Genomic DNA, 14,237 nt, shown 5'->3' on the forward strand with positions numbered 1-14,237 from the left:
TTGATTAGTTTCTATGAATGATATTTCATAACAAGATTTAAATGAATAAAATAAATAAAATATTAGAATTGAAATACAACTCACTATAGTTGCCTGGGTTCGTTTTACAGCTAAAAGTGCATGGATAAAACAAGTGTTTTATTATTACGAATTTAAATAATGTTTGTAGGCGAAAACATAAAAAAATTCACGGAAGACCGATCCCCTCCCCCTCCGCTTAATTTTTTTTTTAATAAACCGCATCCAAAAGAATTTTGATTTCGCGGACTTTCTGCATTGAAAGTTATCTGTCGATCCTTAGACACAGAATGAATTAAAAAGTACAGTACTGTGTATTGGTACAGATTTCTCAATAGTTAATTGGGCAAAAATAAATTCATGAGACATTTTATGTATACGAATTGAAGACTTGATAGTGATGTTACTATCATGCAATGCTATGCACCAACTAATGCACCATCGTCGGAAACCCAAGGGTGATCTCGTCTTTACTTATGAAGAGTTCCGACGATGCTAATGCACCAGAGGAGCAGGAAAAGGAAGAATTTTATTCTGCACTACAGTCATTGATAGACCGTGCATCTCGCAGAGATATAAAACTTGTGATGGGAGATTTGAGTACGAAGGTGGAAGATGACAAAACGAACAAAGAACATGTGATGGGAAAGTTTGGCATCGGAAACTTGAATACATAAAATGGAGAACTTTTTACACTTTCATAGATCTAGTTATATAGGAGGTATCTTTTTTCCACACAGGGAGACACACAAGACAATCTGGATTTTCCTGGATGGAAAGACAGAAAATCAAATAGATCATATATGCGTTAGTGACGAAGTATGCTAGATGTCAGGACAAGACAAGGAGCAGATGCAGCCTCAAATCATTTAAAACTTGTTACAGCTACACTGAGGATGAAACGAAGAGCACCAATCACACCACACTACAAGTTCAACACCCCGTTTATTGAAAATAAAAAAAGAGGGAAGTTCAACAATGATTGCATGCAATATATAACAAATTTGAGGCATTATAGTGTCTGGCAGAGGCAATCATAGAAGATCATCGGGATAAGCTTCACGACACTTGGAAAAGTGCAAGCAGCTGTGAAGTCCTAGGGAAAAAAGAGAGAACAGAAAAAGTGGATGACAGCAAATTCACGGGAAAAAGTTAAAGAAAGGAAAGATTTGAAGCAAAAAGTCAGCCAGTGTCTGACAGAAAACTAGTACTTACTTAACAAATGAAGAAACTGAGAACAGAATATAGGGTAGCCTTCAAAGAAGTCAAAAAGAGGGATAGGAAGTACTGAAGAGGCAGAGAGAGAATCCTGACAGAACAACATGAAAAATCTATATGAAATAACCAGAATGCTGTCGTGAAGAAATGTGAACACTAACATCCAGTGAAAGACAAATAAGGCAAAATTACCAGGTATCACTAGCGATGTAGGACAAAGAGCTAGATGGGTAGCGCACTTTAAAGAAGTTCTAAATCAACAATTACCCGCTAGTCTTGCAAGTATACCACCAATGAAAGAAGAACTTCACATCAATGCAGGACCACCATCTATAATAGCAAGTCAGCAGAGATGTTAAAACCACTTTTGCAAAAGATATTGGAAAGAGAAATTTTTTTTTGAGAATTCTCAAAGTTTTATGACGGCGGAGCCAGATGTCTGGAAATCAGGATAAATTACCCAAGAAGGGAACCCGTCGCAATGTGGAAGTTGGCGAGGCATCATGCTTTTATGACGTTGTATCCATTGTCAGTGAAATATTCTAACAAAAGTTATCTTGGAAAGAATGACAGGAGCACAGGGCAAGAAACTAAGAGCAGAAAAAGCAGGGTACCACCAGGACAGATCATTCACAGATTACATTGCAACACTTCGTATTATCAGTCCATTGAATAACAATTACTGAGTATTGTCCATAAACAGTCTATTGAATAACAGTTTGTCTCCTCTCTATTCAATCTTCGTGGAGTTTGGACATTCGATAATGTGGATAGGTCAACCATCTGGACATTAATGGGGCATGGAATTCCACCAAAGTTCGTAAGTGTCATCAGGAATCTGTATGATGATGCCACATCATTCACGATGGGAAGCTCACAGATCCTTTTAATGTGGTAAGAGTAGTAAGGCAGGGTTGCATCCTCTCACCAACCATATTGCTGATAGTCATTGACTGGAACATGCAGGAAATAACAATGGCGGAATCCAGGGGCTTGAGGACCTGGATTTGCAGATGACATTGACCTGCTCTCGCACAAACAACAACATGCTCAGGAGAAATTATCACGATTGGCATAAGAAGCTCAAAAGACTGGCCTTTAAATAATTACATGTACCAAGAAGACAGGGATGATTAGAATCAACAAGAACGATGTCAGAAGCCAAACTAATAAGACAAGACATGCTTTCAATACCCCCAGACAAATCTGGAATTCTTATATGGTTCTGAGACCCGGATGGCAAATACATAAAGACTATAAAAACAACAAACTACAGTTTTTCAACAAAACAATGTCACCGCCACATCCTTAACATCGGAGGGCCTGACACCCTACCAAACAACAGCCTGCGGGAGAGAACAAACCAAAACCCCATCTACGTGTACATATATTGACATAAGAACGAGGAAATGGGGATGGATGGGCCACACTTTTCGCAAATCCTCAAACGCCATCGCAAAACAGGCTGTGGGTTGGAATCCATTCGGAGAGAGGAGGGTTTGGAGACCCATGAAAACCTGAAGATCCGTGGAAACGGGGGAAAAAGAGGCAGATTTGACCTGGACCCAATCAAAAGAAGCATAGCCCAAAGCAGAGTCCACTGGCGCGGTGTGGTTGCTGCCATATCTAGTAGCGAACATGCATAAGGCAAGTAAGTCAGTTCTTTATCAATAGTAGTGAGAAGAGCATGGAAACAAACCTCTTAAACTGTAGCAGAGCCGCAGTCAAAAGGAACACCTTGGCTGTCCGTGGAAGGCTTCGCTCTGTGGAAGGTTTCGCTCTGAAGAAGTCGCCCGCGTGGCGCAGTGGTTAGAGCGTCTGCTCTAGAGTCGCGAAGGAAGGAGTCGATCCTTACGTCGCAGGCGCGGATCCAGAATTTTTTTCCAGGGGGGGTCCACCCCAGTCAAAAAAAAATCCAATCCCAGAAATTTCTTGACAAGCAAAAAAAGGCCCAAACATGAAAAACCTATTTCATGGGGGGGGGGGGGGGGGGGGTTGTAGTGGTGACTTCTATTGCCATTTCACTCATATTCGCGTTTACCGGGGGGGGGGGGGGGGGGGGTGGGTCCATGGTAACTTTTTCTTGGTTTAGTATATATATTTTTTAAACTGGTAAATTCCAGGGGGGGTCCCCGACCCCCCCTCTAGATCCGCGCATGCGTCGCGAGTTCGAATCCCACTGTGGGACGTAGAGACTGGTCCCTAGAATGAGACCGTATAAACCGATGTCCCTTCTCTCAGTAGTTGCTGGCACGAAAACAATCCCCCACCGCTCAATGACACTGAGTGCCGAGTATAGGACAACATTTGTAGCTCTTCACCAGCAAGCGGTGGCGTCTCCATATGAGTGAAAAAATCTCGAGAGGGACGCTAAACAACATACAATTAATCAATCAATCAATCAATCGCTCTGATATGTAATCCCCGCACCCTTGACCAAAGTGATATTCTGATTAATTTAACCAAGTGATCATGTTCCTTGGCCAAAACCAAGTCAAACACGCTACCGATTCAATCTACCCAGTATACCAATGACAACAATATCACTATACAAAACTGGTGGAGAATCGAGTGTTTCCCACGTAAAACAACAAGTTTGCATCAATAAAAAATGCCTTAGGCATAATATTGCAGCTCAATTTAAAGACTTCATCAATATTATTTTCTTCACCATATTGCATGTTTTTTTAATATTATATTGCTTATCTTTATTACATTTAATACAGTATCAAAAGTTTCTTCCAGCTCCACACATGTATTTTTCGCTTCACATCAATTTTCTGTGACACTAAATTCTTTATTTTAGTCTTAAAGGATCTACCTCGTTCTTTTTCGTTGAGTTAAACTCAGTGTGTACATGTACAATTTTGTTTATAACGCCCTTTTGCGATTTTGCAAGATTTTTAGAGACTCTTAATGAAAATGGCATTCTTCATATAAAAAGTTTTATTTAAATGATTCGATAATACAGGTGATGTTTTGAGTAAATCTTGAATTTAACAAAAATTTTGTTGATTATCGATGTTCCAGTTCAGTCTTTGGATGTTTTTATCTTTCAATAGTTATTGAAACTAGTAGCCACGCTCCACACCCAGATGTACAGTCCTATGATGATGGAAATCAACACGGTTCCCAATACTATGGAGGTAATGGTTAGACCTCGAGCCCAGGCATTGCTGGCTCTCCCTCCCTCGTGGTCACCAGCTTGAAACAGGCTTCTGGCCTGTTGAGTAAAAATATAATTTAAGAAACATTGACTCTTCAGTTTTTCTTCTTAGTGGTTTGATTGTTTACTTTACATGTAGTTATTCAATAGCAAGCCTCAAAATGATACTGATCGAAAATGATAACCACATGATCATCTCTGGTCTTTATTAAAATATATTGAGCATTGGATTAAATATTGATCAGCAAGGCTTTTTTCACATTGTCAAAATGCATTACCTAGTTTCATAGAAAATAAATGCATGTAAAATTCAAACTTACATTGACGGCAGCGATGATGGCACAGATCCCGGTAGGGAGGAAGCAGAAGAGTGTAGCAAGTATGGCGGGAACTGTCCAGTCCCTTTCCGTGATATTAACAGGAACGACAACTGTTGGTTGTAGTCCGGCCGTCTGTATTATTATGAGAATCCTACTATGATTTAACAGTCAGACCGGACCTTAGTAAACAAATTATTTCTTTTTACGTAAAAGGAAGGGTATGTTTTGAGAAAACAATCTGTTAAAAACAACACTTCATCAAATTTTTCAGAATTTTTTCTGTATTTCAACTAGGAAAATATATTAATTTTTGGATCCATCCATGATTTTTTCATTCTTTTCAATTATAAGAACTTTACTCTAAATACAAAATTCACATATTGAGAATGACTTTTATGCATTTAAATCTATAGGCAGTTTGTATGCCTTGTTCGTCCATCTTCTTTAATTTTAGTTTTCAACAGGCGGTATTTCAAGATAGATTGTGTTTGTCTCATCCATGGATTTGGGTTGTGGGGTTGAATCTTTCATAGGCGGTGGAACGGGGGGGGGGGGCTTAGCCCCCCCCCCCTCCGCTTTTTTTGCAAAAATAGACATTATATAGGCATTGAAAATTAGAAATTACCTTTTTTGTTGGTTTAGCCCCCCACTTTCGATTATCGATTAACCCACCCCCCTCCCCACTTTCAATTTGCTTCCGACGCCCATGTCTTTTATTTATGCATGAGGATGAAACAGCAAAGAAAAAGTATCATTACTTTGTAGAAAAGAGAAATATATTTTGTGCCACAGAAGATCCCGTGTATAATGTGTTACATTAATGTTCATCGATATTCTGATAAGAGAGATAACTCTTGATAACACATGCTTATTTTTCTTTTATGAAATTATGTTCATTGTTGATAAAACTTTACAAATACCTACCTCATGCAACCTGTCGTTTTTTCGATAGTAAAGGATAAGCAACTTTATATATTAAATATGAAAAAACATATATATTTTTTAGGGATGTCAAATCGGTCAATTTTCAATACTCGGTTACTAGGACGTTTTTCCGATCGAGTACCCGGGTACTCGGTAAAAGTGTAAATAAATATGAACAAGTAAATTGAAGACTGTAAAACATTGTAAACTCTTGTAGAAATAAAACCAGATGCACTGATGGAGGCTTATCCGTAAATGTATTTCTGTTGTAATAATAATGATGAGTACTTCGTGCCCGACGAAATTTAACATACCGGTACCAATTTTTAAATTCAATTCATTTATCAGATAAACACAAGAAATAAAATCATAAGTTGTTCACATTGTTTTTCTTTAAAAAAAAATAATTTGCTCCGTAATTGTAAAAGAGTCGCGTTTGACGACCAGGTACCAGTCGTCAGAGCTACGTACAGTATCAACTTGAACTTGATCAAGTTCTCACAACAGTGCAGATACACGATTTTAGTTCACTTGTTCGATCCGAGATTTATATAGTATTACGGGACGGTATTTTGTACATGTAGTTTGATGCAACGATGGACAGCAGTTTTTTTAAAGCCTTCGCCTTCAACCAGTTGTATTGGCATGTAATCAAACACAAACATATCAACTATCGCACGTGTAATCAGAGACATATAAAACCATATATATGTCTCTGGTGTAATATCATCCGCTCGTCTCCCGAGAATTTACGGCTTCTCGGAGAATTGACAAAATTAGTTAATTTATCTAAACATAATGGATCTTAAACGATGTTCAGTGAAAACAAATAATTAAAGCCAAACAAAAAATAAGGAAGAAGGCAGCCGAAGGTGAGAAAAGCCAGGTACCCCAGGTGCTTGGTCACGATAATTACTGTAACGTATAAACACTGCCACAGGCGATAACGGTCATTTAGAGTCGTAGTAAACCCTAATTACTGTATGTACAAGTGCAATGAGCATTTTACGTTTTTAAACAGATTGTTTAATGCATTAATAAATAAGATTAGAAATATTCCAAAATATACATCCGAGTAACCGAGTACCGATTTTAGTATTCGATACTCGGACGTTCGATCGAGTACCCGGTTAACCGGGTACTCGTTGACATCCCTAATATTTTTACAGATTCACTTTATGGAAGTAAATATATTGTGTATCTCGTAATTTATTAAGGAAAAGAACATTCTGATTTAAATCTTTTTAATGTTTAGAAGAACTTTAATGCTGAATAACTTCTCCCACCTCAATTCCCATACATTGTATACCAACACTTTTAAAAACTTATATGTATAGAGCAGCCCGGTCCCGGGCTGCAATAAGTGGATCGGGCTTTAAAATTCCTTTGAGATACCCAAAATATTCGATATATCAATGTTCAGGATACAAAAGTTTGACTGTATATTAAGAATATTGATATAGTATTCTTCCATTTCTGTAAGATTTTATAACGTACCACTACTGTTACGTTTGATGTACTGTGATGCATTGGTTGGGCATACTGCGGTGCGTACTGCTGGCCATACTGAGGTGGGGGACCCTGGCCGTAGGATTGGGGGTGGGGGTGGGGCTGGTTATACTGCTGCTGTTTAACTGAAAAGAAGAAGATCTGTTCTACTAGTACTTTTTATAGATGAATGTTATAAGGAATATGGCATATTGCACCATATATACTAGAAATTGAATTATTATACATGTAAATAAAATGTGCTATATTGTGTAAAAATATGGAATTGTTGACACTGTTATTTGAGTGTATATTTGTGGGTTTGAAATTGTAGCATAACAAATGTGCAATTAGGTGAATGAATGATCCGCGAAGGTATGGAAACCCTGGGGGAGCTTTACCCCACCCCCATTTCTTTGCAATGATAGACAAAAGAAAGGCATTGAACATTGAGGTGTAGGTTTAGCCCCCCCCCTCCCCCCACTTTCAACAGACACGTTGCAGTGTATAGTAAAAGAAGGGTAAGTGGTAGTGGTTGAAATAATTGTACTGAAAGAAGTTCGGTTCTCCCCCCCCCCCTTTCACGAAATTGGATTTTTTGTATTTTGATTTTTGATTATGAAAAAAATACTTTTTTCTTGTAAAGTTTTCTTTGGTTGGATTTTTTTTCTCATTCAACCGCCCATCCACTTTCAGTTTGCTTCCAACGATCCGTAATTTACATTCAATAAATCTTAATGACTTCCCATTTCATTTATTATATACAAACACAAGGGAAGGAAATCAGAAAACACAAGTTTCATCCAATCTTAATAAAATAGAATTTACAAACAATAAAATCAATTTACATAGCAAGGACAAGTATAATAAGGAAGGACAAGGAAATCATACATACAAGCTTGGTTGTCCATCTCGTGTTTACTATAATTTGAGATAACATATGTGCGTCACATGAGGACTTTGATATGAAAATATTTGTGTTGGCTAAGGTTTTATCTTTTCAAACTATTTTATCAATGTGCCATTTTGGGGGGAAAAAATCATAATATAATGTTGCACAATACTAGTACCTCTATACTAGTATTCTATTCAGTTCACACGCAGGTTTACGATAAGCTGATGAATATCGAGTTACCAAAATGATCCATATACTCTTGAAATTCTTTTCAGAAGTCTTTTCAGTACTTTGATTTTTTTTTATTTCAACATAAAAGTAGCTAATTTCGGTTTAAAAAATTAAAACAAACAAAAACGTGTAATCTGATTTCGAACAAACGATATATTTGACTGGGCATTAACCTCTATGAACAATAAAAAAAAAATTTTTAAGATGTAGGCCTAAAGCCTAAAATTAGTGTCGAGTAAAAGTTCACTTTTTAACTTTAAAGTAGTTTTTTTCCAATTTAATCTGAGCTTTTCAAACTTAAAGAGACACCATGACGCACAAAGGGGAAAACTGACAAATGTAGAAGTTTTGCAAGGCCAGTGTTAATTTTGTTAAATTCCTAAAAGTATCAGGTTTCAGAAAATTCAAGGTTTCAGAATCTAAAAATTCTATTTTTATGTAGAAAAATAGAAGTAAAAGTAATTTCAGTAAAGAACACTTATCGATAATCTCATTTGTCTGCAAGTCTGTCACAAAGTCTTTTACTTTAACCTGTCATAACTTTTAAATGAGAATAGATCGAGCTTTCATATTTCACATGTACATTATCTGTTCAAGACCTTCAGGGGCGTAGCCAGGCCACTTTTGATGTGGACGCCAGAGTAGGCAGGGGTTTGGGGGCCTTAATGACCCCTATGGGTCCGTGGTGAAGCCCTGGTGAGGATCCATGGGGCGATGCCCACGGCAACTATTGAATTTTGATGAGCATATTCGACCTTCCTGGCCGCTTTTTTCTTACACTTTTAAGTTTGTTATGCAGCCATGTACATTGTATATATATTCGAGGTCTGTTTTGTTTTTGTACAAATTACGGACAAACACTCAAAAATGAGATAGGATATGCCCAATACATTGTATCGTTGTACATGTAATATGAAGAGCCCACTTAAATTTTATTTTAGACTTTTGAAGAGAAAAAATACTTATGATAAAATCGGTTGGTGTGGTCGAATGCAATGCAGTTAGAAAAAAAATCAGCAATACGTAAACCAGATTTTTGAGAATCTAATGATTTCAGAAATAGGTGTAGAAATACTATCATATTTTCCCCTAAAATCGATTCTGTTAAGTTTCAGTTATTATTTAGCGTTATTAAATTGTTTCTAATCATTTCTTTTATTTTTAAAATTATTTATTTATTGCAAAATGATATGTTGCTTTAAAAGCATGCAAAAATTTCGCCTGTCTCTCCCTCTCTCCTCCCCCCCTCCCCCAAAATGACATGGACGTTTTTGAGTACAATCGTACGCCTGGCTACGTCCCTGACCTTTATAAATATACAATGATTTTTGACTTTGTGTCCTTGAAGCTTGACTTGATATACAATGATTTTTGGCTTTGTGTCCTTGAAGTTTGACTTACTTTAAATTAATTGGTCATAACTTTTAAAACAGTTCAAAAGAGAGAAAATATAGGGCTTTCATATTACACGTTTGTTGCCCGTGATAAGGCCTTTCTAAACATACAACGTACTATGATTTTTTTTACCCTGTGACCTTGACCTTAAAGTTTGACCACCTACTTTTCAAAAACGTTATCTTGCATTTCAGTTTTGATCGAGAAGAGATTAGGGCTTTCATATAATTTGACATGTGCAATACCTGTAACACGATGTTTCTTACCGTGCTATGATTTTACATGTGTATGACCCCTTGACCTTCAAGTTTGATCTAGTTTTTAAAAAATTTAACTTTGGTAATAACTTTGAAATGACATAAGATAAGGCGTTCATAGTTGACATAATATGCAATAAAATGTTGATTCCTCTCCTTAAAATATCCTATTAATGGCACCCATCCACTTAGACACCGAAACCATATAAAGGGGGGGATTTTTTTATATGGAAATTCACACTGTTGATTTTTTAAAAATCTACACCCCATTATTTGAGAAACATTAATAGTCCGTACTTCATTCACAGAATACTAAAGCCTTGAACCTAAATGTGTAAGGACCGTAACTGAACCAAGGTCATTTGACCAAGTTCAAGGTCCTTTATGGAAAAAATGTTGATTCCTCTCCTTAAAATATCCTATTATTAGGAACATTGAATTTTTATACTTTTATATAAACATTTTTATTTAAAAAAAAGAAAGAAAGAAAGCGCCCGGATCGAAAGATCCATTTGAAGCGAGGGACATATATTGTTTTTGTCCTGTCTGTATATATTCTGTTTATCTGTTTGTCTGCAAACTTTAACCTTCGCTAATAGATGTAATAACTTTTGAACCTTTTTATGAATGGTTGAGACTAATACTATATTTAGCATGCATACCACTATTTAAGCTCTTTCAAATAACACCAAGATCAATGACCTTGTGACCTTGACTGTGACCTATATGCTAAAAATAGTGTTTTTTTCTGCAAACTTTAACCTTCACCATATCTTTGAACCATAAAAAATAGAGACTTCGTATTTGGTATGCATACACCACTGATTAAGCTCTTTTAAATGACACCGAACTTGTGCCTTGAATGTGACCTATACACTAAATTTAGCTTTAATGTCGGCAAACTTTAACCTTGGCCATAACTTTTGAAGGAAGAAAGACTTGATAATTGGCATGTATACTCCACTAATTAAGCCATTTCACATGACAGACAGAAAGACGGACGGACGGACAAACCCAAATTAATATCCCCCACTTTTCAAGCGGGGGACAATGACGTTGTGACCTTGACTGTGTCCTATATGCTAAAAATAGCTTTTTTGAACCTTTACCATAACTTTTGAACCATGAGAGATAGAGACTTCATATTTGGTATGCATACTTCACTAACCAAATTCTTTCAAATGACATGGAGATCATTGTTCTTGTGACCTTGACTGTGACCTATATGCTAAAAATATGTTTTTTAACTTTGTTGCCGCCAGGCGCATAGTGTTTCAAAAACACATCTGTTTATAAGTGGAGCTAACTCTATTAATGGGCTTCAACAAATGGGGAACCACCATAAAGATTTTTAGATCACCTGAGCTGAAAGCTCAAGTGAGCCTTTCTGATAACCCATGGTCAGTCGCTGTCTGAAACTCCGTCTGTAAAATTTTCACATTTTCCATTTCTTCTCAAGAACCACGGGGCCAATTTTAACCAAAATTGGTACAAAGCATCCTTGGGTAAAGAGGAGTTTAAATCATTGAAATAAAGGACCAAGTCCCTTTACAAAGGGAGATACAAAAATCTCAAGAACCACTTGGCCAGAAAAACTTACTTATATGGAAGCACCGTTGCTGCATGATTTTGATAAATAATGAAAGTCTTAATTAAAATAATTATTTTATTGGCAAAGTTAAAGCACTGAAATTAATCATTACTTTACACAGTGTACAGTGTAGTTTAAACCTCTATTTGTACAAGAAAATACAACTTCAATAATATTAAACAGTAAATAAGTTTATTATAAAGCATTGAAATGAATAATTATTCAAAAACAGTGTAGTTGAATTCTCTCTGTGTATAAGAAAATACTATGTAGACCAATGTTAAAATCATTTATTGCACTAATAATCGTAGAAATGAATGCCATGCACCGGTATTTAAAATATAACCTCTGCTTGTTTTAAAAAATCAAAACTTCAAGACAAATAAACACAGAATTAAATGTGTTATAAATAATTAATACATGTAAACTTTTGTAGATCAATGTCGTAATAAATTTTGATAAATTGTACTGATGCTCATTCCAGCTTCATTTCTGATCATAGTGTTACTTTGTAATTTTCTCCCTGAACCACTAAATACATTACTACTTTTCTAATATTTAAACATGTCCCTGCGTAGTCCTTGCCCCACATTTACACAAAGATGTTCAACATGTATAAAAACACTCTTCAAAAAATATTCCCAGTATGACTGTAATGAACAATCAAATCCATATTACTGAAAAAAACCCATATTACCATTATCTATAATCTATAAGCTAAGGGAATACTACAGAGAATTAAGTGATTCATAAATTGAAGATTCTAAAAAAAAAAAATGAAAGAAAAGAAAAGGAAAAAGGTAACAAAAGACAAGAGGTCATGCCATTGGATATGTTAGATTTTCTAACTAAGGAATGACTAAGGGTAAAAATCATATATAAATAATAACAATAAAGCAAGAAATCATTTTACTGAGATGCTATTTAGAGCACTTGAATATAAAACTCTTAAAAAATCTTTTCAAAAAATATGTATGCAAGCAAGAGTATTATGATATTTCTTTCAACAGTTCAATTACCTGGGTAAATATATTACATTAGTAAATATATACCAATCACACAGCATATACTCCTAGATCTAGATACAGGATTTTTAACATACTTAATTTTGTTTGGTTTTCAAAAGTATATCTGTCCATATACTGCACAAGTAGTTAATAGATACATACAAACATAAAACTGCCCACAAGTACATTATACATGTATCCCGATTGCTTCCCAATTCTTTGCTCTCTTGTTTGAAAACAAAATTCCATCAATCATTGTACATGCTAAATATATTATAGGCTTATTGAACTTATATTTATATAATAGTGTTGCATTATGCATGTACTATGCCTAAATAGTAGGCAGGGTTTCACACATGGTGCACGAGCCGGAGGCGAGTGCACTATGTGTCAAACCCTGCCTACTATTTAGGCATAGTACATGCATAATGCAACACTATTGTTATTATTATGCTGACTGTTGTAATTATTTATGCGGCAATCTGTTTGACTTTTTCCTGAAAATATCGGTGCTTACACATGCAGCGCACTTGCAAGAACTCATTCAAAATCTTCATGCTAAAATTGTTTGCATGCTTATTTATTTTGGTTACTAGTATTTTCTCTAAATAAGTCGGGATTTTCTGTCCCAAAGCAACTCATCTTTATTTTCTGTTTTGTTAGTACATGTAAGCCTTATTTGTTTGCAGACGTCGATTCTCATTGATAATTTTCTTTTACATCCTTCAATCAAGCGTCATATAAAAAAGCGTTTTAAATAAATAATTTAACGATTGTATGCAATTAGTTTGAAAGTTTGTTGTACACATTAATCTAAAGTTCCTTAGAATAATATAACTGTTTTCAAATAATATTTGTCTATTTTCTCCTTCTTGTGTCAATTGTTTAAATTAAGTTTATATATTTAATAAAATTCTACCAATCAGTGATCGTCTCTGTGGCGTAATCGATAAGGCATCGAACTGACAATCTCATGGTCGTCAGTTCGATCCCCGGCGTGTGCATGGAAGAATTTTATTCAGTAAATAAAGCTGTGCACTATTTCGGCATAGTATGCTTACGCTATATAAATCCTTAGACCACTATGCGAGAATAGTAGGGTATGGGTTATATAGAGACAAACTGACAGGAAGCATAATAATAGTGAATATTAATTGGCACAAGTTCTGCAAATGCACATTTTGCGAGTGCATTTGAATGCAGTTCTTTATATAATATAAGTTCAATAACTCCTTTTTATTATACTTTCATGTTAAATACTACAACTGATTGATTTAGACGCAGTTAACAATTTTTTACCCTGAGCCTTAGCAACACACGTGACAACGGGTAACACAACGGTAATGCCACATGCGTGGAAATTATGCGCGTACGGTTCACCGTAGCATTTTATGCATATACTTTCGCGTTTGAAAGAGGCCAGGTAAAATTGACGTCAATAAAAGCTTGCGTCCGATATAGCTTACTTGAAAACAACAAACGACAGACGAAACATGCTTTCGAGTGTAGGAAACATGCTTGCGAGCCAGAAGTAACGAAACTTTATATGATAAATGACTCTAATTCGAGTATGAAACAAACAATAAGGAGATTAGTGAACCGGTGAGTGTGAAAGCTATCTATACATGAACGTAAAGACGATCGACGGTTTTTTTTTCGCTGACGTCCTTAATCAATAAGACATTCAGTATAATAAAATAAATTCTTTTGGAGGGTAACTTTTAAAT

At 35.8% G+C, this 14,237-nt stretch overlaps 1 protein-coding gene across 1 annotated transcript; it reads right to left on the minus strand.

Annotated features, from left to right (window-relative positions):
* Positions 1–4,164: 4,164 nt before the first annotated feature.
* On the minus strand, positions 4,165–8,087 carry LOC134232902 (uncharacterized). Its single transcript, XM_062714900.1, has 4 exons — positions 8,030–8,087; positions 7,144–7,280; positions 4,723–4,854; positions 4,165–4,459 (listed from the first exon to the last, which is right to left on the minus strand). Exons 1-4 carry the CDS (start codon positions 8,043–8,045, stop codon positions 4,292–4,294), a joined length of 453 nt encoding a protein of 150 aa, XP_062570884.1. The 5' UTR covers positions 8,046–8,087; the 3' UTR covers positions 4,165–4,291.
* Between the last annotated feature and the right edge of the window lie 6,150 nt (positions 8,088–14,237).

Source organism: Saccostrea cucullata, unplaced genomic scaffold (genome assembly GCF_032062105.1).
Source record: "Saccostrea cucullata isolate Sc308-1 unplaced genomic scaffold, CSIRO_AGI_Scuc_v1 ctg820, whole genome shotgun sequence".
In the NCBI taxonomy this organism is placed as follows: domain Eukaryota; kingdom Metazoa; phylum Mollusca; class Bivalvia; order Ostreida; family Ostreidae; genus Saccostrea; species Saccostrea cuccullata.